General features: G+C 45.7%; 8 protein-coding genes across 8 annotated transcripts; 4 read left to right on the top strand and 4 right to left on the bottom strand.

The window, feature by feature from the left end:
• Nucleotides 1–194: 194 nt before the first annotated feature.
• On the bottom strand, nucleotides 195–1,381 carry M431DRAFT_369474 (hypothetical protein). The gene is made up of 2 exons (XM_024914623.1): nucleotides 1,096–1,381; nucleotides 195–1,032 (listed from the first exon to the last, which is right to left on the bottom strand). The coding sequence occupies exon 2, from the start codon at nucleotides 1,001–1,003 to the stop codon at nucleotides 575–577; it is 429 nt and encodes a 142-aa protein (XP_024767289.1). The 5' UTR covers nucleotides 1,004–1,032; nucleotides 1,096–1,381; the 3' UTR covers nucleotides 195–574.
• A 468-nt stretch (nucleotides 1,382–1,849) lies between these two features.
• On the bottom strand, nucleotides 1,850–2,440 carry M431DRAFT_42126 (hypothetical protein; the record flags this gene model as incomplete). Its single annotated transcript, XM_024915019.1, has 1 exon — nucleotides 1,850–2,440. A coding segment is annotated over one exon (591 nt), but the record flags the coding sequence as incomplete, so codon positions are not given.
• Nucleotides 2,441–4,318: 1,878 nt separating this feature from the next.
• On the bottom strand, nucleotides 4,319–6,165 carry M431DRAFT_21886 (hypothetical protein). Its single transcript, XM_024913549.1, has 6 exons — nucleotides 5,785–6,165; nucleotides 5,424–5,717; nucleotides 5,133–5,337; nucleotides 4,895–5,044; nucleotides 4,745–4,828; nucleotides 4,319–4,676 (listed from the first exon to the last, which is right to left on the bottom strand). The coding sequence occupies exons 1-6, from the start codon at nucleotides 6,064–6,066 to the stop codon at nucleotides 4,432–4,434; spliced, it is 1,260 nt and encodes a 419-aa protein (XP_024767287.1). The 5' UTR covers nucleotides 6,067–6,165; the 3' UTR covers nucleotides 4,319–4,431.
• An 845-nt stretch (nucleotides 6,166–7,010) lies between these two features.
• Nucleotides 7,011–9,634, top strand: M431DRAFT_129728 (hypothetical protein). The gene is made up of 3 exons (XM_024912419.1): nucleotides 7,011–7,039; nucleotides 7,135–7,631; nucleotides 7,698–9,634. Exons 2-3 carry the CDS (start codon nucleotides 7,162–7,164, stop codon nucleotides 9,547–9,549), a joined length of 2,322 nt encoding a protein of 773 aa, XP_024767286.1. The 5' UTR covers nucleotides 7,011–7,039; nucleotides 7,135–7,161; the 3' UTR covers nucleotides 9,550–9,634.
• Nucleotides 9,635–10,113: 479 nt separating this feature from the next.
• On the top strand, nucleotides 10,114–11,978 carry M431DRAFT_488408 (hypothetical protein; the record flags this gene model as incomplete). Its single annotated transcript, XM_024916558.1, has 8 exons — nucleotides 10,114–10,332; nucleotides 10,395–10,527; nucleotides 10,589–10,722; nucleotides 10,835–11,045; nucleotides 11,106–11,270; nucleotides 11,338–11,421; nucleotides 11,511–11,657; nucleotides 11,959–11,978. 8 exons carry the CDS (start codon nucleotides 10,114–10,116, stop codon nucleotides 11,976–11,978), a joined length of 1,113 nt encoding a protein of 370 aa, XP_024767285.1.
• A 535-nt stretch (nucleotides 11,979–12,513) lies between these two features.
• On the top strand, nucleotides 12,514–13,554 carry M431DRAFT_514281 (hypothetical protein). The gene has a single exon (XM_024920194.1). The coding sequence runs from the start codon at nucleotides 12,546–12,548 to the stop codon at nucleotides 13,494–13,496; it is 951 nt and encodes a 316-aa protein (XP_024767284.1). The 5' UTR covers nucleotides 12,514–12,545; the 3' UTR covers nucleotides 13,497–13,554.
• A 103-nt stretch (nucleotides 13,555–13,657) lies between these two features.
• M431DRAFT_526019 (glycoside hydrolase family 18 protein) lies at nucleotides 13,658–18,229 on the bottom strand (the record flags this gene model as incomplete). The annotated part of the gene is made up of 13 exons (XM_024920657.1): nucleotides 13,658–14,005; nucleotides 14,078–14,185; nucleotides 14,241–14,545; nucleotides 14,610–14,766; nucleotides 14,838–15,036; nucleotides 16,084–16,189; nucleotides 16,366–16,550; nucleotides 16,634–16,844; nucleotides 16,904–17,115; nucleotides 17,182–17,239; nucleotides 17,419–17,848; nucleotides 17,918–18,021; nucleotides 18,088–18,229. The coding sequence occupies 13 exons, from the start codon at nucleotides 18,227–18,229 to the stop codon at nucleotides 13,658–13,660; spliced, it is 2,565 nt and encodes an 854-aa protein (XP_024767283.1).
• A 175-nt stretch (nucleotides 18,230–18,404) lies between these two features.
• M431DRAFT_526018 (carbohydrate-binding module family 50 protein) lies at nucleotides 18,405–23,681 on the top strand (the record flags this gene model as incomplete). The annotated part of the gene is made up of 12 exons (XM_024920656.1): nucleotides 18,405–18,416; nucleotides 19,115–19,585; nucleotides 19,642–19,851; nucleotides 19,910–20,001; nucleotides 20,062–20,161; nucleotides 20,242–20,319; nucleotides 20,379–20,446; nucleotides 20,511–20,658; nucleotides 20,722–21,502; nucleotides 21,584–21,761; nucleotides 21,827–22,743; nucleotides 22,798–23,681. 12 exons carry the CDS (start codon nucleotides 18,405–18,407, stop codon nucleotides 23,679–23,681), a joined length of 3,939 nt encoding a protein of 1,312 aa, XP_024767282.1.
• Between the last annotated feature and the right edge of the window lie 1,008 nt (nucleotides 23,682–24,689).

The following is a 24,689-nucleotide window of genomic DNA, read 5'->3' as shown; positions in this document are numbered from 1 at the left end:
TTGTTGTCCTTTATACCTCCGATATGTAATGCCTTGGATGATGATGGACAGGATACGAAAGGCGACACAACCTGTCAACATCATCTGACAGTTCCGTCCCAGCGACAGGTCAGTGCAACAATTTAAGGGATACGTCATCAAGCGTCTTGTCTAGGTATGTAGTGTAACAAGCACTATTAAAGCAAGCTAACTAATAAAAAAGGATGGCTAATAATATTCTTTTGGAGTCTCTAGTAGCAATCTCCAAATTATGGCAAGTTTTCAAGGACCCGGTGAGGAATGCTTACTGCTCCTCGACCGTCCTTGTTTGAATCAATTCGTCTGGTTCAACCCCTTCCTTGAACACACAATGCGGCTTTGGGACCAAAATCAGGCTTGTTAATTCACCACTATCTCGTAAGATATCTCAAGTCCCAGTTCGCCTTATTTGTCTCGGAATCATATTCCTTGCCCGCCCATGGATTTCCACAAACGTGCAAATCCGCATAGGGCGTCCCGTCAAACATGACCCAAGCCCCTTCATCGCGGACCGTGTTTGGCAACCCATACCGTTTTGAGTCAAAAGGCCAAATGATCATGCAGTGTGGTCCAATGCAATCGCCGGGCTCGTGACATCCGATACACTGACACTGCTGTGTTGATTTGCACCACACATCATGTAGATAATTCCTGGTGCAGTATTTGTTGGCTTTTCTTTGCCAGCATAAGCATCTTTGATCCACTGGAGGCCTTGAGCGTCACAGGCCATTGGCACGTTCACAACGTGATTTTCGTTGCCCGGAAAGCACGTCCACCCATTCGTGCCTTCGTGAATGACTTTGACCTCACGATCGTGAGTCCATTCCGCAACGGTAGCGTCCTTGGTAACCTGGATGGGGCCAGATGCGAGGGCTCTGTTGATCTTGCAAGAAAAGGCTTCCTCTTGTTCGCTCAGACGAGCATTGGGCTTTGCCGGATCTGGTACACAGCACTGAAAGGCACTGGCATATACATGTGATGCCATATTGGAAGGTGACGCATATATAATCTATGCTTGGGTACCTGCATAAGGTACTCAATGTGTCTTTAGAGTACATTCCATGAATATGTACTCACTGGTAATCTTTCCTAGCCCTTTTAATGACAGTTTCAATAGCTGGAGTTATGACACAATGGCGGCCAAGGCAGTCAAGAGACAGCAGCCAGTGGACCCGAATGTCAAATAAGGGCAACTCAGAGCCGTCATGATGGCAAGATCACCCTTGCAAGCTCTCAAAAAGGTACTTGTACGGGCTTGCGTATAGACCGTGGCTCTTGTCGTGTGCACAACAAACGACGTCGAATCGAAGCTAGCGGAGAAAGCTCAGCTCGCCACTGACCTCAAGAGACAAGGAATCGACATCGTGTCGCCATTCTCGCATGCTAAGCTGCCCCCGACGGCTTCTGCCCAGTCTTATGTCTCCCATTATGGTAATCAGGGCTCTTTTCTTGGGGCGATAGAATTTGCTGCCATGTTTTGGAGCTCCATTTTCTAGAATGTAGTTGTTAACCGGGTTGATCCGGGGGTGGCCGCGGCTTTTGCTACTGCTGAAGCTCTCCCAACAGCTACAAGTGTACCTATTGATGTCTACCACTTATCCTCATGCTACGGAAAAAAGCTAGCGCGGCAGCATTTTCCTCTATTGTTGGTCAATTATTGCATTCTTGTCTGCATTCTTCACCGGCGGCGCTTTGCTGCTTCTGTTCGTAATTCTGGGTGTAGGAACCAGCACCCTTCTTGTTGATGTCCTGGTTTGTGGCAATTTGAGCAGGTCTCTCTGGAGCGCATAGAAATGACACCGAGGTTTGCTTGTCGTGATTTATGTATCGATTCATGTAGCCGAGCGGCTTCGACTACCTCACCGAAGGTGACGCCGCGTTTGATAATCTTGCCATCCTTGTATTTGGGAATCAAGCTGTGGTTCACATTAAAAATGACGAGGAAGGTTTCGTAATTTCCGCCAAGGCCTGTGAGGAACCTGTTTATAAAGTGTGCTTCGCCAATCCTGCAACTTTCGTCTAGTTGCTCAATTTTTGCTCGTACTGTTAGGAGTTTTTCAACGTATTCCGCTACGTTGGTACAGCCCTCGAGTGTCAAGCTTTCATATTCGTGGGAAAGAACACGGAAGGCTATGGTTTTATAGCCTTGAAACCACATGTCGAGCGCGTCCACTATTTCCAATACGGTCGTCATGCCTTTCACACGATGAAGGTGTAGATTACCAAGGCTGCTGCGGACGATGGCGACGGCTTGTCTTTGGCAGTCTTCCCAAGCTTCGAGTCTTGCGTCGAAGGCGCTTTGCCAGTCACTGTCCTTTCTAGGCGGCTTTGTGTCTCTTTTCAAGAGGAGTTCCAAGCCTTGGGACATGAGTGCGGTCGTGACGTCTTGCTTCCACATGAACCAATCACTCCACTCCTCAAGCGTCCTGATGTCCATGGCGCTGGCTGAGTATCGCTTCTACTTGTTAATTATCCAGTGGGCTCAGCAGGTTGGTGCAGTTGGTGTCTAAGACCGCAATCTCAGTTATCAAGGGGCAGACAAATTGGTTGGTTTGCAGCTGGGCTCATATCTTGTAGATGTGATGGGTATGAGCCATTAGGAGAGTGGCGCCTGGATTAGGGCTGGCCCATGTCGTATTCGTTGGAGATGAGCCAATGGGAGAGCGGCATCCCAAAAAAGTAAGGTGCCAACAATCTCTCCATGAGCTCACCTTTCTGAAAGCTCATATTCAGTTGGTATCCGCAACTGCAGGAGCCTACTTTGCCAATAATTCTCTTCATAAAAGGTACCAAGCTGTGTGTGTATTTGATTATTTTTCTAAGAATCTTCTCTATGCCAATGATATGCAGATAACTGTAATTGTATTTGTAGTTGAAGTGGGAGAAGAGTTACAACCCTTATTCTCAAAAAGTTTCCCCAGATAGGGCTGCTTCCCCGTTATTCATAACAAGCCAAGAATATCGCCTACTCTAGCAATCTAATTAGAGAAGGGTACTTCAATGTTACTTATCTCTTTTGTGGAACCACTCGAAGAAGCTCTTCTGATCCACACCCCATGACCTGAGAACCTAAGTCCATGCCTGTGGCACAAATCTGACCACTTAGTAATTATTCGGGTCAGAAATAATAAGTCAGATCTTGATGCCGACCTAGTAGAAAGATGAATTGCATTCGTTCTGTTGAATTGACTACATTAACAACTTTTCGCCCCAACTCCCAGTTGGGTAACAATCGCGAGTGGCCTCGAGTTGTCGTCCAATGATGTGATACCACTAGCCTGATGAAACGAACGGAGTATCTTTCCGTATTCCAATCGTATAATCTATGATCATTTTGAAATGGGATGGGCCTTCAATATCTCTGAGGAATCGTAGAAAAGGTTTCGGCTCGAACAATATCCGATTTATTCCATGGATTCTGCTGCGGTTCGGGCCAATTTAGGGACGGCATATCAAGCATACCCTTAGGCTCAATAGGCGGGCCCAAAATGTATCCTTACTGCTATTTGCTGTCAAATTTGAAGTCACACCTGACCAATATCTGAAGATCTCTACAAGTCTGAGACTCTCTGGTTTCTAAATCACAGTACGAAATGCTACTACGCAGATCAAGGCTATCTATTAGTTACATTAGAATCCTCTAAATAAATCAAAGCCATCTCACTAGATTAATGTCGTTGAGATTGAATACAAAAACAAAAGACCGCTGTATTGCAGAGTGGTATATTTTACCGCACATACTTAGACTTGCAGGCTCCATCGTTCGGTTATGTCCGTTAAGTCCAGAGATAGGCTTCATCAGCTGTCCTTTGATTTCAAATGCACCCTCTATGTTCGGAATTCAGAATAATTTATGAATCATATTAGATCGGCGGAGCTATATACGATACATATAATGCAGAAAGTTACCAGGTTGTTGGTATATGACCAAACAAGCGAGCTGAGCATGTGACGATGATATAAATGAGGAGGATGCGATCAAAGAAGTAAGTAGTATGCTTGCGGTGCATTTTCTATACATCTCTCTCTTTTGAATAGTTACCTGTTGTAGGTTACTTTAGCTCAATTTCCGGTGGCCTTTCTACCAAGAATTAAAAGAGGAGTATATTTTTCATTCCCTCATAAAAAGAAATTCGCCGCCGCGCCGTATTAACACATGTGTATAGCAAATTTTATCTACTGCAGTAATTGAGCATGCTCTATCGGTGTCTAAGAAATTCCCAGAGCCGATACGGGCGCGAGAGCGGACTAGAGCACTTGTCAGGCGATGCGTAACTTTGGGTCTTGTTATCAAGATGTTGCCCTCTCCAATAAAGTAGAATAAATAGTCAGTTCATTTCTGAATAACTAAAAAAAATTGAGTAACTGGCTCTACACTGCAATATTCTCCAATCGCAATCCCTTTCTCTTGCACTAGCCTGACTCTTTCTCTGCTATCGGCCCTACTTGTACGGGCGCATCCTTTGCATCTTTGACCAGGCCAGTGCTCTGAAAGACCTGAGCAAGAATATAGACACGCTTCCAGGTCACTGCAGCATCTCGGAGATCCTCTATTTGAAATTCGAAGCTCTTGATGTTCTCATCGCCGAGATCGCTCGTCGTGTACTCGAGTTTTTCCTTGATATCCTGGAACATAACTTGAAGACTATTAAATGTCTCTGTAGAACGAATTTAGCTTTTGCGTGGGCAGAGCGTATGGATATTGAACTCTGAAGAAGAGACTTACTCTGCATCTTGTCCACTGATGCGATGGCGTTGTTGATAGTATCTGTCACGCCTTGGACCTCACTCATCAGCGAATCGAGCTGATCTATAGTTAAGTACAAGTCAGTGTCCGAATTACCATCAAGCAAAGTTACCATAGGCGTGTACTTACGAGAAGCTGCGGTGATAGACTCTATGGCATTGTCTCCCTTCTTCTTCGCCAGCTCATATCTGTCGTTCAGTTCTCGAAGACTGTTGATCAAACCTTTGTGTTTGACAATGTCGATGATCAAGATGATCGTGCCCACTACTGGGATAAAGTCTTTTCTATAATATTAGCAACTTGAAACCAGTAGCATCTGCAACAAATGCGGCTCGATTCTTTTTGTGTAGATTCAATGGATACTTACGGTACCACTTTGCCTTGCCTTGCTCTCGAGCCTTTCGCACCTCATCATCAAGCATGTTCTTTGCTTCGTCAACGAGGCGCCTTGCATCGTCGAGCAGCTTCTGGACCTTGCTTTTCTTAGCCTCATCATTAGGTATGATCTTCTTGAGGCGTCTAGATATTTCAGTAATATCTTTAAGATCTTGGGTTTCCGTGGCGACTTTGAACTAAACTCATGCATTAGACCGTATTTATATTCGCAGTCCCCATTGGGTGCCTCAGCCTTCCAGGGGCACTCTTTTATTCCACTTACCACAGTGAGCTTGTCGAACATCTCCTTACACTCAACTTCAACCTTTTTGGCATGGTTAGTTAGGCGATCGAGTGTCTTTTCCGCATCGTATTTTGCTGCGTCAAACTGAGCAACTCCCTTGACCATTCCTGGCTGACCCATGACTTCAAGATTCTTGACAAGCCTATCCATAAATCTTCCAGAGTCCTTGGCAAAGTTACCGATGAGACCTCCAAGAGTGATCATAGGCTCAATAGTCTTGATCTGAAAGTCGTTGGCTCTCTTGTGCATCCTAGGCAGGACTTCCTTCATGAACTAAAAACACGGACCCAGAGTCAATAACCTGTCTATAATACTTGCGGGGTGAACGTTGCTAGTTTACATTGTAGAGAGTGTCATCCTCTGCGAAGAACTTTTTCAAGTTCTCGCGAGAGTATTCGGCCTCAAACAGCGATTCGGTGGATGGAAGTGCTGTGCAGGCACGAATATACTTCTGAAGATTGATGAAATCATCAGAGTTCAAGATAAAAGTTACTGCGGGGTCGCTGGGATCCAACTTCTCCACACTCTCTTGGGGGGCACCACCAAGGAGGAAGATCTTGGCAGCATCATTGGGACCCTTGAGCTGTTCATCTTGCAACGTTTCAGTGGTAGTTATAGACATGGTGACAATGGGAAGCAGTGATAAAGTGGTATAGATCAGTCAGGGTTCTATGAGTATCGTGGGCTCTGTTGCTTTGTTCAAATCGAAAATATTGTGTCGTATAATATACTTTATATAGCTCTCAGAAGAGCTGTTTTTCGTAAAAAGATGACATGTCTTCTGTTGAGTAGACTATACATCATATATGATCATACAGGCGGAAGAGATCAATAGTCGAACGGCAAGTTTCTCCGAAAGTGGCCAATCTTCTAGGGTCCTGCATATACTATTGAAGACTATGCCGCTTCAGCTGCAATGTGCCGTCTCCTGCGCATTCGGTAAACATGAACTACTGGCTATAGTGTATATCTTGGCTTTTTTGAGATGCAACAAACGAATTTATTGGCCTCAGTGGCTGGCTGGCTTTTTGGGTTATTGAGTGGATCGACGCGGGCCGCTCCCTTGGCCGTAGCTGAAAGTGGACTGGACTCGTGAGATATGTCGGCCTAGTTGTACAACTAGCGGTGCGATGCCGCTTAATCCATGTCAAATATTGCGTATAAGAAAAAACTAAACGAGCTCTGGGCCTGGATAGATCTCATGCAGCCGCCGGACCAATATTTTCAGCTGAGCTTTAGGAACAATATGCCTTGGCTCCGCCTTTTTTGACCAATTGTTGGTTGCCAAATGTGGAGCCATTGAGGTCTTCGTTATCCCGTTATGGACGAGATATTGCCCCTACGAATGTCACAGGCTCTGGTTTATGCTAACTTGTGTCATAAAAGGCTGAAATGCTCCGCGTATCTACAATGCTCGCAACATGACATAGTAGTTTGCACTCTATTCTCTACAATCATTGCTATTCTTTTTGGCATACTTCAACATGGATATCGAGAATGCAGCCACCTTTGCTTTCGAGAGCTTGACGCTCCAAGAGAAGACGCTGGCACAAGAGATCATACGCTTCCAGTACTACGATATCACAAAATTCAATGTAAGTAAAGATCAAATCTTATAACGCTCTCACTGCTACATCCAGCAAGTTTGCGTATCCATCATGAATACCCAGGTATTGACCTATATTGCTAGGGATACTACAGAGCACCGGTCCTCTACATGGACCAAGTTCTGCAGCATCTCGCCGCTGCCAGTAAGGGTCAGACAACTCCTCCACGACGCATATCGCTCTATTGCGACACTCTCATCATCGCCGAGACAATCCCTATCATGGGCAAAAATACTTTCTTTTGCAACATAACCGCGCGTCAGATTCTGTTCTCGGCAGCGGAATCTGGCCCTGCAATTCGGATGCGCTTGAACCGAGGTTCACGCCTGTTGATCAATGCTCAAATCTTGCCTGAGCACTTCCGCGTCGAGTTTGTTGGGGATATGGACCAGAAGGATCAGAAGACCGTGTCCATTCCCGATGGCGCGTTCGGTATCTCGTATACCTCAAGCGGCACGGGAATAGCAGGAATAAAAGAGGAGGTGATGCCCACTGGGCCTGAGATGGAAATGCAATGTGAGAATTGGATGAATCTCATCAATGAGGATGGTTCACTCAAAAGCATTCCTTTTACCACGGAGTAAGTGACCTTTTCATGTCCCCTGTTCTCACTTGCATTCAGCCATTAACATTGACTTTTCTCTAGCAATTTTCCGCGTCTACTGAATTTTCAGTATCTCATGGCTGCTGCAATGGTTTATGAGAACCCCAAACTATCATTGTCAATTTTGAACTGGATTTGTGCGGCTACAAAAACAGTCGGGGGCTCTCTCTTGGGCAGCCAAGCCCAATCACTCCGCAACAGCATCGCGTCGGATGACAGTTCTGGCATGATCTCCAGCGTGCCCTCCCTCAACATTTATGCCTCCAAGCAGATTCTCAAGTCTCGCCTCTTGGCCGCAAAGGCATTTGAGGATAGCTTTCGGGAGTATACGTCTGAGGAGCGGAGCGCGACAAGCTGGGTCTACCTGGCTGCTGATCTCCTCCGGAAGAGCGATATGGCCCTGGAAGAATACGGCTTCCTTTCCGGTCTGGCGCAGAAGCGCTATGATGAAGCTGTGCAGGCGCATTCATACGCTGAGAAGCAATTTCAGAAGACGCAAAAGCAAGTAAACGAAGCCAGCAAGCAGTTCGAAGGAGACGTGATCAGCTGGGAGAAGGATCAGAAGATTGCAGCAGCTAAAGGTATCTTGATGGGCCTCATCGAAGTAGGTGTAGCCATAGCAGCTACTGTTGCTACTGCAGGTGCGGCTGCTCCAGCAGTTGCAGTTGCGGGAGCCAGTCTTGTTGGAACTGCCTCCAAGGCTGCTCAGGCTATTGCGAAGATCAAGGAGATTGTTGCCAAGATCAAGGAGATATATGAAAAGCTCGAACCAATCCTTGCAAAACTTGGTGAGCTCCTCACCGCTATCAAGGCAATGTTTGCTGCTATCGAGACTGCTCAGGCAGCCCTCGATCTTCCCAACGCGCTCAAGGAAGGGGACATGAACCTCGATGCTCTCAACGCAACGGCGCAGTGGGATATCTTTGATATTCAGGTTGGCCTGCTGGAGAGCCAGTTTCAGAACCTGGGGATTCCAAACCAGGATAAGTATCTGTTTGCGCTGCGCTCGCTTGTCGTCCACGGCAAGACATATCTGCAATCTCGGGTCAATGTCGTCGTTCGCGGTGACGAGCTGGCTACGGTACGATTGCGCCTCCGGCAGCAAACGCAGAGCCGCCCGGCTATCGAGGCCATGATAAAACGATTTACGGAGAACAATGAACTAGTCAGCGTGCTCAAAATGGCAATGTTTGACCGTCTTCTCTCCGTCAGAGCTCTTGTTTACGTTGACTTCAACTCGTACGTCAACGCTTACAACTACCACACACTTGATCCGCACCCTCCTGTCAAGTTGTCTCCCGTCAAGCCAGTCGTAGATTATTTTGCAGATGCCGCACGTCTCCAGAGCGCCATTTCGGCATTCGGCTCCAAGGCATCAATACAACGAAAGTCGTTCGTGCTTGGCCACGAGGCTTTGGGCATGAATCTGTCTGGCGTGGCTCAAGAATTGGGGCAGGATGGCCGGTTTCAATTTTCCATTCCCGCCACGCACCCAACCTTTGACGGCTTCTTCCGGGTTAGACTTATGCGTGTGCGTGTCCATCTGCATGGAATCAAGACCACGGCTAGCAGCAGGTGTCTTCGTCTCGCTCTGCAGACCACTGGCCGCTTCATGGATCTTGCACCTCCGCGTGACAAGCCCACGGCGTCGGCGACGTACTCGTTTACCGGAGATGCCCGTACGATTCTTTACGAGGTTGATCCATCTCGCGGCGATCAAATCACCTGTGACGGTGACAGCGGCCTGGCTCAGGATTATACGGCACAGACTCCTTTTACGAACTGGACGGTCAGCCTGGCAAGAGGAGGATTGTCCACTGATGAGATAGACACAAGCAGCCTAACCGGAGTAGAAGTAGAATTGTTTTGTGATGTGAGTTATAAATATGAGTAGACACGAAGTATAGGCAGCGGTATAGGTCAGGCAGTTTTAACCCCTGATTTGATTAGTTTGTGGAGCCGTATGAATTGAACCAGGTCATGAATAATCGTATTCCTATAACTGTGATTAAATTTATCAATATTTCAATCCTCGGATTATATCAAGAGTTGTCTCTACTCCTAATTATTTGAAACGAACTATCCCATTACCCAACGATTCTTGAGTTAGAACAGGATCACATCGTGAAAATTTGTGGCGGCCAGCACCAACGGCCAGATCCTCGCGTATTTCCCCCGTCTGCAGCCATATGCAGCGTATAGATAGTTTAAAATATTGCGTGTCAATAGTCTGATCTTTCAGCTTGTGCCTAGTACCACATGCATTTGGACTATTGTGAGTAGACGGGGCTGCCGCCCGATCTTGATTTCGAGACTTTGCCACTCACCCCTGGTTTAATCCAGGTATAAAGCTCGTCTTTCTGTTTGCATCTCTTCGACATTATCTTCATTATTTCCCCAACGTTTAGCAATCAAGTATTCATCTATCACACAGAGGTATTCGTCCGCATCCTGAAACATGGACACTGTACTACAAATTCCAAATACGGGATCATTCCTTCTCAAGGATGCCGAAAACGGGACCATGAGCATCCAACTTAATCCTAGGTCCTTCACTATTCTTAGACAGGCCATAATTGACGGTACTAGCCTTCCTGGAAACTCACCAGATTTTGAGAATCGGTTCAATCGAGGGGCGCTTCAGATCTTTCTTGAGAGGGATCCAGCCGTGTACGATGTAAGCAGAATCGTCACGATTAGTTGCTGTGCGTTCTCCCAATTTAACATTACGCTTCACAGTTCGCTCTTGAAGTCTTTGTTACGATACACCAAAATTGTAATGAGTTCAAACAGGTCGCTCTTCACGACTTGCCACAAATTGGCGAGTACACACCTAAGCATGGTTTCTTGGGTCACGACTTATTAACCAGGCGTAGGCGAGCATCTTGTTTTAGTTGCGGAGTCGGCAATAAAACTTCTTGAAGTTCGCCTAGATGCGCTAGCCCAGGATGGCACCCAGGATCCAAGAAGTGCCCTGGTAGAGCTACTTGATCGGCTTGAAGACTTGAGCCGAGACGCGAGTAATCTTTCGGAACAGAGCGCTACAATGAACCGGCATATCCAAGAAGTGAGTGCATCTCCTCCGATCATTGTGCGCTAGCGGTGTCAAACTCAGCTAGCAACTTGAAAGATGGAAGAGTCAGGCAAGTAGATGAATGCGTGTGCTAAAAGCCTCCCAGTTCAAAGTCAACACAAGCGGAAACTATGGAGAGGTCAAACGGCTCACTAAACACTGGGAAAGAGCCAAAATGTCAGACGAAGAGTGGCACATGAGAGTTGGGGCGAAAATTAAGGAAATGGAGAATGAAATGGCAGCTCTAGATCAGAAAGCCACTGACTTGGACCGTCAGTATAAAACAGCCCCTTCAGAAGACACACCTGTCTGGAGCTGTAAGATGATAAAGAAAACCCATATCCAAGGAGCGATAGCTAACTCAAATCGCATTACAGTTATGAAAGGCATAAACGATGCCTTAGCAAGCACATTCAACATCAAAAACGATATCCTCCGCAGTCGAGAAATGCTTGAGAGGGATCTTAAAAACTTGGAAAGAAGATATCACGAGCTCTCCGATGAAAGCAAACAACAGGAGCAAAAGTTTTCCGAAGCAGACGGTAAAGTTCTTCCCATTCGTCCAATAAGCGGTTCATTCCCTGAAGCTGACGAAAACGGTTCTATTAGGGAGCATCAAAACACTCCAAAACAGTATGCACGATCTTTGCGATCATTCCCTAGAGGTTGCAACGGCTATTGAGGATGTCAACAGTGAGTAATAATACTATAAAGCTGCATATACGTTATACAAGAACTTTCCTCCTCGTCTAGTTTAGAGTAGCTAACGATATAATCTGCAGAGGCCGCATCCAGACTTGTAACAGACAACGAGTACCTATCGCAAAAGCTACAGTACCTCCATGATGACATTGAGGACGACTCTAAGCTTGAAAAAAAGCTAGGTAAGGTGTTGAACTCGAAAAGGGAGGAAATCACCGAATGTCACAGTATGTGGATAGAGGTGCGGAGGGCAGGAGAGAAGTTCAGAAACGGTGTATAGTATAATGCTGGCTTTACAGGTTCTTTTTGATATCACAATTCATATCTGAATTTAGACTTTGTCATTACGCTCATATGATATATGGCCTTTTTACCCCATGGATGCATGCGCTTGGTACGCTAAACAATTTCTGACGTGATCAGGGATGAGACACCGCTGACATCTCACAACTCAGGTACTTGCGTAGCGATTCATATAAGGCGACAGATATGATAGTTCGATATGTAATGCGCCATAAACCATTTTAGCTATTTGGTCGCTCTATTAAATAATGTGACGCTGGTATGAAAAACTTTCTCACCTAGTTTATCCAAGTATAATCTCAGAAAGAGTCAGATGAAATACTTCGTTCGCTTGTTTGCCGCTTCTGAGCTATTCGTACATAAGTGAATGTAGAAGAATAAGACATAAGCTAAGCTATACTAAGGTGTATGTGATTAATCTTATTACCATGAGTGAACTTTGTAATAAAGCATGCCACAATCTCTTACTATCGTGAGTACAAAGTATGGGTGCTTCGTATGCATGTTGGATCTTGTCTTCAGAAAAGCATTCATCTTAGCAAAAGTCCCATGCCATCGGCTGGCAAAAGTAAACAGCGCTAATACTAAGCCAGCAAAAAGCTTCCTTGCACTCAACTAGCGTATGGAACCCCGTGAGGAACCAACATCAACAGCCCGTCTTGGTCCGCTTTTTATGCATGAACTAGTGGGAGTAATTTCAGCCAAGCTAGAAAATAAGCGTATTTATATGCCCCTCGTTTCCACCTCGTTTCCCGTGTAGTTGATCGCGAATCTTAGTTTGGCAAACTCTCCATGGTTCCGACTCTTTGAACATGTCATCATCACCGGCACAGCCAATTTTTGAGCCCATTTCACGGGATCTCATCGACCCCGTATATCCAGACAATCCCACAAAATCATCTATTGAAAAACACAGGCCTATTCGGCGGGACCTGGAAGCTCTCAAACCGGAAGAATTCGACCCTCGCGTCCCATATGGATGGGGATTCTTCATTTACCGTGCCATCTTCGGCGACGGGACCGATGCCCGTTTTTCTGAGGGACTGAAACGCCTTGAGAAATGGCTTAGATGGGAGGCTAGGATCTCGCGTTACAACAGCGACGAAGAGGGAGGTAGCTGGGAGCACCACCCAGAATATATGCCAGCGGCTGGTGAACCTGATGTTACAGATGAAGTCGCAGCGCGAATGTGGAACGAGGTGGTCGAAGAATACCCAGACGCCCAGGAAATAATTACCGAGCCAGAAGGCAGCGAGGACTTCAGTCCCATTGGCCGAGACTTCGCCGCCAGAGTAGAGTCTTTCGACATCAACACCGGCCCGCAGGACGAAGAGGACCGCCGGAGAAACACGCGCTATGAGACTTGCTTGATAATTGACGGAAGAGTCCTTGATATGCTCGAGGGGCTTCCAGCAGACACCCCGCCAGTGGTGCCCCTTCCCGAATCAAGCCCTGAAAGCCAGGAAGCGGAACAGATTCTCCGCGACAATTGGGTATGGATCCTAGATCGAGAAACCGCCATCGACAGGGAGGAGGGGGATGTGCAAGAATTCCCTCCGTGGATCCGCATCCGACTGCATTCATTACGTTTCTTTTTCTTCCGCAGTGCTTTGGGCTACGTTACCACCGACTGGCAACGTTTGGTAGAAGAAGACAAGAACAACTGGGATACTGTGCGATGGTGGAATACAATAGCACCCATGTGTAATGAAATCAGACGGGCATCTCGTGCTGCATCTTCGAATGCAGTGGCTTTATTCTGAAGTGTGCAGTGGAGCATTATGAGAAAATAGTAGATAACCTCTTGAAATCATGGAAATCGATTATTTATTGGTTACTTACATTCTATTAATTTCATTAGTTTCTGTGAATTCTGTTATAACTATGTATCTAATGTTCTGGGATTGCTATAAAAACAAAGTATTCATATATCATCAAAGAATCCCTCGGTATTGACCTCTGCATTTTGAGCCTCGGTGCGTATGGAGGCACTGTAAGTCCTGATTTGAATTCCATCTGGAGTGTTAACATTACTCCATGTGGCGTCAATTGTATTTAACCACCGCGTTGCAAAAGTCCCAATTCGCGTATTGATTCTTGTCATCAGGCTCTTGAAATAGTTGTCGAAACTATCCACTGCTGCAACGGTTCTCCCTGTTCTCCCTTCATGAACGTCTTCAGCTCTTTTCAACTCTGTTCGGAAGTCCATTATGATTGTTGCCATATTACCGTGTACTGTTGGATGGTTGAGAAAGCTCATGACTGCCACAACCTGGAGAATTGCATCAGGATATTAGGCTCTTGAAATAAAGTCTGTCCAATATATGGTACTAGAGACACTTACATTACGAACACTGTTCAGTCCGATAGCTGCAGTTTCAGGATCTGTTGAGCTGGTCAAATCTCTCATCACCCGTTGATCAATAACGTTTCTCGTGTCGTCATCCCAAAGCTAAGAAGAGGGTTAGCATATCATTAATGTCAGGGGGGATGGGGGGTTTGGTTACAAGTTCCTTAAGACAGTTCAAGTCAGCATCTGCGAGAACGAAGCTGAAATCATTTGCTACGCTACCCAGAGCATTGAATAATCGGGCCTCCAATGTAGACAACAGCTGACCACCAGTCGGAGGTGGGAGAGGAGGATTGAAGTTAAAAGGTGCATTTGGGAGGGGCAAGGTAACCGTGAAAAATGAGGGATCTATAGGGCCGGCTGGGTTCGGGAGCGCCGTGACACCCGGCGCAGTAGCTAAAACGCCTTGGATTGCAGCTGTGTACCACATAGGTACCGTTTGCAGTTCAACGAGATGCTCGGCTACATTCTTGTTAGACCAGGCATCTTACAAAAGTTGTTCACTTGAAACTCAGGGCTCACTTACTAACTGTATTGGTCAAGGGATCCTTTCTCCTTTGGGCTACCTTATTCTCTACACGGAGGACGAAGTTTGTGCAGCCTGGGCCGGGGAAAAGGAAGACTTGTCCATAGATCTCGATGGTTCTTTCATTAAGGATGGACCAATCGTTTACTTGACGGTACTGGAGATTATTAGCCTCATGTTAGCGGAATAAAATAAAATGCCTTTTTGGTTATTTTTTGTTTGACTCACAGGTTGAGAAACAAGGTTTCTTCCGTATGTGGTTGCTCCCACACTTGTTGACCAAACAAATCTCCTGGTCGCAATTCGCTTTTCAAGAAATCCAGCATCAGGGTCGTCAGCTAAAGCCTTACAGTAGCCACCTTGCACCTGCGTCTGGCATAGCAATCCACTGGCCAAGGATAACGCGAATATGTTGTCATTCCACACCCTGAAGCCCATGTGGCAAAGAACATACAATGCCACATAGCGGTCTCCTCTCATATTGCGCATCTCGGGAACATCTCCACTAAACCATCTGCGAATGTTTGTAATGGTAAGAGCCGGGAATAGGGGAACTACTAGGCTCTCCCATAGGTCTTGCAGGCCAACAGAAGACGAGGCAGACTCCGCTATCTCGGCTATCAAGTCCTCCATGTCACTGACAACTTCCTCTGTGATGGTTGTTCTTTTGGAGAGACCGAGACCGCTTGGGACAATATCCCATGTGATTCCTTCTGTAAGATAAAGTAATTAGTTCTCATTCTCAAGCTTCTGCCTCTTTGGTGGTGTCGACGTACCTGTGTTGTTCGCCTGGCGCCTCAACCTGACCTTTGCCATATCATTCGCCGGGCAAGTCGGATCGGCCAGGTAACTTTTTAATGCAATGGTATATCTCTCTACATTTGGATCTGAGCGCTGGTAAATGGACCGAGAAGTTGTTTTGCAGCAGTAGGCTTGCTCGCCAACCCTGCATGAGGCAATCGCCGGATCCCATCCCATGGCAACACGCACAGTATCTGAAGGACAACCACTTTTACAATCGCGATCACCCGAAGGCCCGTTGCCGATATCGCGATACCACTGGCAGTCGGAATACTGCCAGTCCTGATCTGGCTCGTTGCAGCAGTAAGGCCGATTCTGGAATTTCGTCGTCCCGCCGCTCCAGCAGAAGGCTCCGCCAGTGCCTCCATACGAAGCCACTATGAGAGAGTTTCCGCCGCTGCATTGTGTGTCGCATTGAGGATAGTTGCCCCATGCACATTGTCCAGCCAGTTTCAGACTCTCAAACGACACCCGATGGGGCCCAACCCCAATAGTTTTCGAGCAGCACGCTGCTTGATAGCTCTTGTGAGTTATTCTGTTGTGACCCCCCTTCCTGCAGTACATGTTGTTGCTTCCAATCTCAACGTAGTCGGTGGGACAGGACGGTGAGCAGTCACCATTGTTGAAGCCATACCAACCGCACGTTGGCAGGCCGTCCTCGACAGGGCAACACAGATAATGAGAACCTTGGCCTTCACAACCCTGGTCGTCGATCATGATCTCGCCATTGCGCGCATCGGGATCGCTCCGTTGAATTGGGGACCACCCAGAAGGACAACCTTATGGCCGACTGGTCAGCAAACACTCGGCGAGAGCCAAACATAATATGAAGAAGAAAAGGGGCAAATATAAAAGAAATCCATGAAGTCATTTTGAGGCATGAGTGATTGAGTATAGAACACGTAAAAGACACAGGCAGATCGCCAAAGAGAGAAAGGGAGAGGGGTAAACACACCTTCGCCACAATTAGACCATTTGCACTGTGGATGGTTCTGAACACGCTCATACTGATGCACTCCGTTGTCGATTCCAATGTTGATTAGTGAGGTCGTGGATCTTTGAGCAAGTTTTCCCAACGCGGTTGAATAAGTCGCATTCTCGGTATCGTGGGATACGGCCCAGACCATGACACCTCCCAAGCTAAGAGAAGATCAGCCACTATCCAACCAGGAAACTGTAAAACCCATGCTCCAAAGGGTCTATTACTTTCAAAGAGGGCTCACCATTTAGATTTTGCGAAATTCAACTTCAGACCTAGTGTTTCCTCATCATCAAACGCCACCCACTGGTCAGTATTATACGTGAGAACTTTCACGGCTGCATCTTTATATAGAACAGGTGCGACATTTTGCGATTGCATGATGTCAGATATCTCGGAGTTGAAGACGATTCCAACTTCGTGGCTGCACATCCACGATTCTGAGCCGGATGCGTCTATGAAACACACAATGTTAGCAAAGGTTTTTCCTTTTGAAGCAAGGCTGATCACATACACCGACAACCAGGAGTTAGGCATTTGGGGTCAGCTGCTGTGAATCCACGGCCATAAAACGCCAGACCCATGTTCACTTTATCATAGGGGATATTATTCCGCCACAAAAGATCAAGTGCGTCTTTGATCTCAGTCAAGTTGGTGTGGGCATTCAGGTAAGGCCCTACCCATTTGTTTGGGATATCCCAAACACCGTGTAGGTCGTAGGACATCCTTTGGCAAATTGTCAGTTGATGGAAATAAATAGAGAGGGATGGGGGGCGTCTGATTCTAACTCACACGTTGAAAAAGTCGACAATTTTTGCCATCTTTTTAATATCAAAGTGCTGGAGGTACCCTGGGTGTTTTGTCAGTATAAATATTCGCAACGATGCATGCTAAAGATATTTGACAACGCACAGTATGAAGCTGGGATTGTGACGCTTAGCCCATCTCGGCCTCCGGTGGCTTTCAAAGATGATTTCAGGTTGGATAAGAATTTTGGGAAATTATTATAATCCGCTCCAATACCCCCACGGTCCGGGGCCTCTGGATATTCCCAGTCCAAGTCAACGCCATCAAAGTCATACGTAGACATGAAGCTAATCAGAGATTTGATGAATGCCTTTTGATTCTGCGGGTTATTGGCGATGTTTGAGAATGTGTTTCTGGTTGGTTGACCCTCATTGTTGAAAGTCCACCCTCCGATAGCAATAAATACTTTCAGATCAGGATCTCTCTTCTTTAGCCATGTGACTCGATCGTAAGTATCTTGTTGATCCTCTATCGTGGCCGGCAGCACTTCAAATGTCTTGGGATCTATTGTGGCAAAGGCATAGTTAAGATGCGTGTAAACACCCAGAGGGATCTTCTCTGGATTGAAAACATTGCACTTGCGTTGCATTGCCCAGCCCTCATAGTAGCCCACAACGCGCTCGAACTTGTGAAACGTAGTAGAACATGAAGGCTGAGTTACTTTTTTATCTCCACAAAATTCTTGCGTCAAACCACAGAAACCCTATTTGGAGCAGCAAACGTTGAGAGGGCATGTTGTATGGTTGACATAGGCGGCTCCGTAACCGCCAGGATCGCACTCCGCTTTCCTGTCACAGTTTGCAACGCAGATTTTTGAAGCACAATCTGGATGCCATATTAGTTAAGTTCTCTCATTCTCAGTACCAGGTGAATGAGAATGATATGACTTACAGTCTGGGCCAAGTCCACAAAATCCGAACTTGCTGCAGCATCCAGTCTTGCATGGATTGGAAGCACTACAACTCTGTGCCTGAACCACAACAATTGATGGGAGTAAAGACAGCAGGAACAGAGCCAACGTCTGAAATAACATCATGAATGGGCCTATGAGGCCAGAGGGGAAAACCACAAGCAAAGTCCGTGTTGGAGCGCCGAAATTTAGAACTCCTGAGACATCCAGTGTGCTCAGTACGTAGTACAATTAATTCCAGGGCTTATATATACATACAGATCATGTACCTGAATAGGAAGACCATCTTTTGCCTACCATGACTGTAGATGTACAGAATATAGAGACATGGGTATAAACTAAAAATCATGCTAGGATGGGCTTATGCTCCGTACGGAAATCAGCCGAACAGCTTGAAGAATTTTCATCACAATCTCCGGTATGGGTACTCCAACTGAAAACAGTATATATTGCGTGAAAAAGCTGCGTTCAACCAACAACAGGTTACGCCGGCTAAATATTTTATGTGTAAAAACCAATAAGTTCAGGGACTTGAGTCGTGTGCCAAGAAATCTTCAGCAGGCCCAGGCCTGATAACCCCTGTAGGACGGGAACTTTTGTTGCAGAATAGACTCAACCAACAACCAACAACCAACAACGCTAACCCGAGAAATGTCTGCCTATTAATCTTATTTTTAAACATAATGAATAACCCTATTTGCATACACGTAGTCATCTGCATGTATGCTCGTCCTATATTTATAGTCATTCTTCACGCTCTGCGAAGACAGACAAAGAGCTTAATGCTGAAGCATTTCATGATATGCACTCCTTTTGGACAGTTTAATCATGGCCTCAATTTCGTCATTGGTGGTTCGCTTCGCTATTTTTATCCATTTATTCTTGGCCATTGTGGTGGCCAGCCACAGTCACAACCACAATCACCAAAAACTCGCCAACACCTTTTCTCATGTCTCTCGAAAGGCTGAGAACAAAACGCTGAGTGATGTGGAAAAATTGGTGCAAGAGGCCATCAAGGCCGCAGCAATAAGAAACAAAGCTCGCCTTGAGTCACCTCATTTCAACAAAGATGAGTTTGCATCACCGTCGCGGGAACCTTCTCTTGCACCACCGCTGCGAATTGTCAATGAAACTTCAACCCTTTCTGCACGGGAAATATCACAACAAAATGTGTCTTCTTCTGCTTATACCATCCCACCAGAGGTCGTTGAGGCAGCAAGGATCATGGCCGAGAGTACTCCACAACAGCCGGCTGGTGACCACGCAGACATTGCAGCACGAATCAAGCAGAAGTACTCTCATAAGCTGAATGACACAAATGCTCCCAAGCATTTGGGTACTCCCGAAGGCCGACTAGGAGCCTGGGCGATGCCTGATTCTGTTGGAAACTCTTCAGAAGTCCTCAAACGGGATTCAAGCTACTGGATGTTGACTATGCCACAACTAGGATCCAATCCCTATGCTCCATCTGGCTACAAGGTTCGTCTGCACAATGGCGTGCCATTTTTGATTACACACCTGCTTATTTCCTATAGGTATGGAGGAATGTCAAAGACTTTGGGGCAAAGGGAGATGGTAAGACGGACGATACGGCTGCCATTAACGCTGCCATTTCCAGCGGCGGCAGATGCGGTCCAAATTGTGGCTCTAGCACTATTTTCCCTGCCGTTGTCTATTTCCCCCCAGGGACATATCTCATCAGCACACCAATCATTCAATATTACAATACCCAACTATTGGGTGATGTATGTATTCCCTCTCTTGTTTCCTATAAGAGATGTCAGGCTCATCTAACAATACTAGCCGATCTCGGTGCCAACGATCTTGGGTGCATCAAGCTTTGTTGGCTTAGGTATGATTACGAGTGATGTTTACATTGGAGACAATGAGGAGTGGTTAGTAATCTATCTTCCCCCCTCCATCGAAAACACGAGACAACTAATTAGTCAACTCAGGTACATCAACACGAATAATTTCCTAAGAAACATCAGAAATTTCATCATTGATGTCAGGAATACCAACCCGAGTGCATCTGTTTGCGGTGTTCACTGGCAGGTAAGTTTCAAATTCCCAAGTTTGTGTCTTTCGGTTTTCGGTTCGTAGAATATGGGGATCTAATCTTGAGTTTGTGACAGGTTGCGCAAGGAACATCAATCGAAAATGTCACATTTTATATGCTATTCAACTCAAACACACCAGGGAACACTCAGCAGGTATATTCACAGAACAATTATTTTCTCCTTGACTTACAGAAGCTAACTTGAGATGTCAGGGAATTTACATGGAGAATGGCTCAGGAGGTTTCCTCGCTGATCTCACATTCGTTGGAGGCAACTTTGGGTATGATTCCTTGACATTAGCTATATGTTGTATAAAGTAAACTTCACATGGCTGACCTCTGTAGGGCCTATATGGGTAACCAGCAGTTTACGACTAGTCACTTGATTTTTGTGCAATGCAATACTGCACTGCAGATCCACTGGGACTGGGCTTGGACAATGCAGGACTTTGTCATCGAAAGCTGCGCTACCGGACTTACTATTGTCGGCGGTGTAAGAGATTGCCCAATTATGCTCAAACGTCTCTAGATTGCGAATGTTTCTAACCATCGATAGGCTGGAGGTGCCCATAGTACTGGTCAGGGGGTTGGTTCGCTGGTGCTGGTTGACACAATAATCGCCAATACTCCCAATGGAATTGTGACATCTTTGGCTGCCGAAAATTCGACCTCATTCTTGCTTCAAAATGTTGGCTTCTTCAATGTTCAAAAAGCCGTACAAGACAACGTTCGCGGAACCACAATGCTTGCCGGTGGCAATCAAGTCCTCGTTGACAGCTGGGGCTTCGGTCAAATCAACAATGCCACTGGCCCGAGTAAATTTGTCAACGGGGCCAACATCCCAGCCATGACACGTCCAAGCAGCCTCCTCGGAGTAACAAACCAGAACATGAAGCCAAATCTCTTTACAAGGAGGAGGCCGACGTACTACAACGTACCAACTAATAAAGTCATGAACGTGAAGCAGCTCGGAGCCAAGGGCGACGGAGTCACAGACGATACAGCGGCGCTCAACGCTATCTTAGACGGCGCTGCCAACACATCATCAATTGTCTATTTCCCCCATGGAGTCTATGCCATAACAAGTACTCTTCATGTACCAGTAGGCTCCCGTATCATTGGTCAGGCTTGGTCCCAAATCATGGCCAGGGGATCATACTTTGGCGACGAGGCAAATCCTCGCGTAGCAGTTGAACTTGGCAAGCGCGGAGACGTTGGAATACTAGAAGTTCAAGACATGCTATTTACTGTGTCTGCAACTTCGGGGGCTACTGCGGGAGCAGTAATCGTCGAGTGGAATATTCGCCAGTCCACCACTGGCTCTGCTGGAATGTGGGGTAAGGCTGCATTGTGACGATGCCATTCCCAGATCCATAGAGAGGAGACTACCAGACCACTGACAATACTTCTTGCCTCAGATTCACATATTCGCGTGGGCGGTGCCAAAGGCAGCGGGTTGCAAGCAGAGCAATGCCCCAAAAAGACTGGCAAAGTGAACCCGAACTGTAAAGCGGCGTCTCTCCTTATGCACCTTACCGCAAACTCAACAGCATATCTGGAGAATGTTTGGATCTGGACCGCCGATCATGATATGGAGTAAGCAGATATGGTCTTTGGGCATTTCATTCCGCTACCCAATTGCTAATGCCAAAATTGTACAGCAAAGTCACACAGGACCAGATCGACGTTTACGCTGGGCGAGGTCTCCTGATTGAAAGCAAGCTTGCTTGGCTGTGGGGCACTGCCGTTGAGCACTGCGTGTTTTACCAATACCAGATGTCAGATGCTCAGAACATCCTTATGGGAATGATTCAAACAGAATCACCATATTATCAACCAGTCCCTCAAGCTCCCACACCATTTAAACCAGGGCTCTTTCCAAACGATCCAACCTTCAACAACTGTACTAGTGTCTCCTGCTATACATCATGGGCCGTTCGGATTGTCGACTCGTCTACAATTTACATGCTTGGAGCTGGGTTATACAGTTGGTTCAGCGATTACAGCAAGACATGTGTGGATACGAACAACTGCCAGCAGCGTGGGTTTGAGGTTGTCCAAAGCTACGATATCTGGATCTACAACCTCTGCACTAAGGCCATTGTAGAGATGATATCACCCTTGCTAGTCCCTGCGACTATGGCCGCTGATAATAAGAATGGATATCTGTCTTCTGTTCTTGCATGGCTCCAAGGCGCCCAGAAAGTCAGCGGTGGTCGTCATTTTACCGGATTCCAGATCTTCCGAGAGCAAGAGGTAGACTCGATGAGCATACCATATCCCCAGACCTGTCGCACTGCCCTAACACAAACCGTCGAATGTGACGACTATGTTGAAGGCTATGCTAGCCTGGGCTATCCAGGATCTTTTGGTAATAAAACACTGGCCGATTCTGTGTGTGATCCTATATGCGACAAGAGTCTTAAGAGCTGGTTCGACAATGTACAAGAGAACTGTGCTGGGTTTACTGATGAGGACAATATCCCGCTCACGCTGCTTGGTGGACGCATGTGGGCAAATCTGAATGCCACTTGTCTAAAAGACCCAAATTCGCCTAATTTCTCAGGATACTGTGTTGGTAAGAGGATATGCAAGACACCAGTTCATAGATCATGCTGCTGACAGAATTTAGATACAATCGACGGATTCTCTCGAGTTGCAACTATTCAAGACATGCCTGTGAACGAGGTGTGTTCGTACTGCTTCATGGGAATCAGAGCGATAATGCAAACCTCAGCCTACTCAGCTTATGATAAGGTTTATAAAGCTGAGCTTGATTATATTAACAGCAAGTGCCGAAAGATTTACCACACTGATATTAAGCCCTCACTGTTTCCTCCACCTCTGGATACCCCTTGTCCTGCCGAACAGGTGTATGTCACAAAACAGGGGGACAGTTGCGACAGTATTGCCTTACAGCATTCGGTATCATCGGCAGCAATATTCATGGCCAACAATCTCAACATCACCAATTGCAGCAGCATTCCATCGAATATAACACTATGTCTTCCTTCTTCATGTGGCTCTACCTATGTTATCCAGCAAAACGATACTTGTACAAGTATCGAACGCAGCCACCTCCACACATTGAACACTACAAGTGGCGACGTTCGCAAGTATAATCCTTGGGTTAATCAGGACTGCATGAACCTCTGGAATGCAAGCGATATAGCTTACGGTCACGTCATATGCCTATCTCCACAGAATGGGCAGCATTTATTAAACGCTTCCAGTGAGGCACCAAAGAACAAACAAATTGGATATGCCTACACATTACCTATTGCACCTCCAACAAATGCCACAATTGCAAAGGGGACAACTGACAGATGTGGAGCGTGGTATACTGCAGTGCAAGATGATATATGTGTGGCTATAACTCTCAGAGGGCCAACTACCATTAATATTTTTTTCTCTGTGAACCCATCACTCGGAACTAATACATCACAATGTGATAGTAAGTTAGTGGTTGGTACTACATACTGTTTACTGCCAGTTTACAATTGGGATTACTATTAGAAATAACTTTAATATATCTTATATTAAACTAATTCCCATTCGACTAGTTCAGCTTGTGCTTTACTTCGCCTAGCTTCGGTCTTTCCTTCTTTAGAGCTTCCGATTGCAGGTCTATAATCTTATTGATTGTGGATTTGGTTGTTCGTTTAACTATGTTGCTGTATATTCGTTACGATCCAGTTGCGGCTATTATCTTTTGCAAGGGTTGTCTCTTTTAATTCTGAGCGGAGTAAAAAGAAGGGTGCATTGTCTTATTATGCAGTCTTTTGATCTTAAAAGCGTTTTATACATAATTTATTTTTAGATAGGATTATCGCTGACTTTTATAACCTAACGGAAGAATATTTATTTAGTTTAGTTAAATTATTAAACTATAAATTGCAGGCTTAAAATATAATTTTATATTTATTAAATAGTTACATTATATTTAAACTTTATTATTTAGGGCGTTTTATATATATATTTTAAGTTTAGTTTTAAACTTTAATTAATTATACTTTATGGCCTATATTTCAATGTTTAATAAAGTAAGCTATAGTTTATTAAGTTTAGCTATAGATTAATTTTATATTTATACTAAAGGCTAGGATATAGGATTTTCTTACTTAGCTATTATAGATTTATTAATTATCTTAGTAATAAATATAACCTTTATATTATTATTTTATACCCTAAAGCCTATTTATACCTTTCCTCTCCTCTCCCAATTCCCACCCACTACTGCTACCACCTTTACATACCAGTAAGCAAAAGAAGGTGCCCAGGTGTAAAACCTAGGAAAATAGAAAAGCTACGAAATCATATATCATATGTTTACTATACATATATATATATATATACTCTATATAATTTACCTACCCTATAGCTACTATAAAAATACTTTAAGCTTACCCTGTACCTACCCTGTACCTACCCTACACTTACCCTATAACCGAGCCCAAAAACACCCGGGGCCACGCCCGAGGTAAGGGGGCCGGGCCCGGCAGCAAGGCCAAGGACTGGAGGGGG

Source organism: Trichoderma harzianum (assembly GCF_003025095.1).
Source record: "Trichoderma harzianum CBS 226.95 unplaced genomic scaffold M431scaffold_38, whole genome shotgun sequence".
NCBI classification, from domain to species: Eukaryota; Fungi; Ascomycota; class Sordariomycetes; order Hypocreales; family Hypocreaceae; genus Trichoderma; species Trichoderma harzianum.
Note: the sequence above shows the minus strand (reverse complement) of the source record. Positions and strands in the feature narration are given on the sequence as shown.

What these genes read in the sequence shown, in the direction of transcription:
- M431DRAFT_369474 (XM_024914623.1), bottom strand. Translation starts at nt 1,003, where the DNA reads ATGGCATCACATGTATATGCCAGTGCCTTTCAGTGCTGTGTACCAGAT.
- M431DRAFT_21886 (XM_024913549.1), bottom strand. Translation starts at nt 6,066, where the DNA reads ATGTCTATAACTACCACTGAAACGTTGCAAGATGAACAGCTCAAGGGT. An exon ending in AGGATGACACTCTCTACAAT is followed by an intron (nt 5,718 to 5,784) that starts GTAAACTAGCAA and finishes CCGTGTTTTTAG; the next exon opens with TTCATGAAGGAAGTCCTGCC. An exon ending in TGTTCGACAAGCTCACTGTG is followed by an intron (nt 5,338 to 5,423) that starts GTAAGTGGAATA and finishes GCATGAGTTTAG; the next exon opens with TTCAAAGTCGCCACGGAAAC.
- M431DRAFT_129728 (XM_024912419.1), top strand. Translation starts at nt 7,162, where the DNA reads ATGGACCAAGTTCTGCAGCATCTCGCCGCTGCCAGTAAGGGTCAGACA. An exon ending in AGCATTCCTTTTACCACGGA is followed by an intron (nt 7,632 to 7,697) that starts GTAAGTGACCTT and finishes ACTTTTCTCTAG; the next exon opens with CAATTTTCCGCGTCTACTGA.
- M431DRAFT_514281 (XM_024920194.1), top strand. Translation starts at nt 12,546, where the DNA reads ATGTCATCATCACCGGCACAGCCAATTTTTGAGCCCATTTCACGGGAT.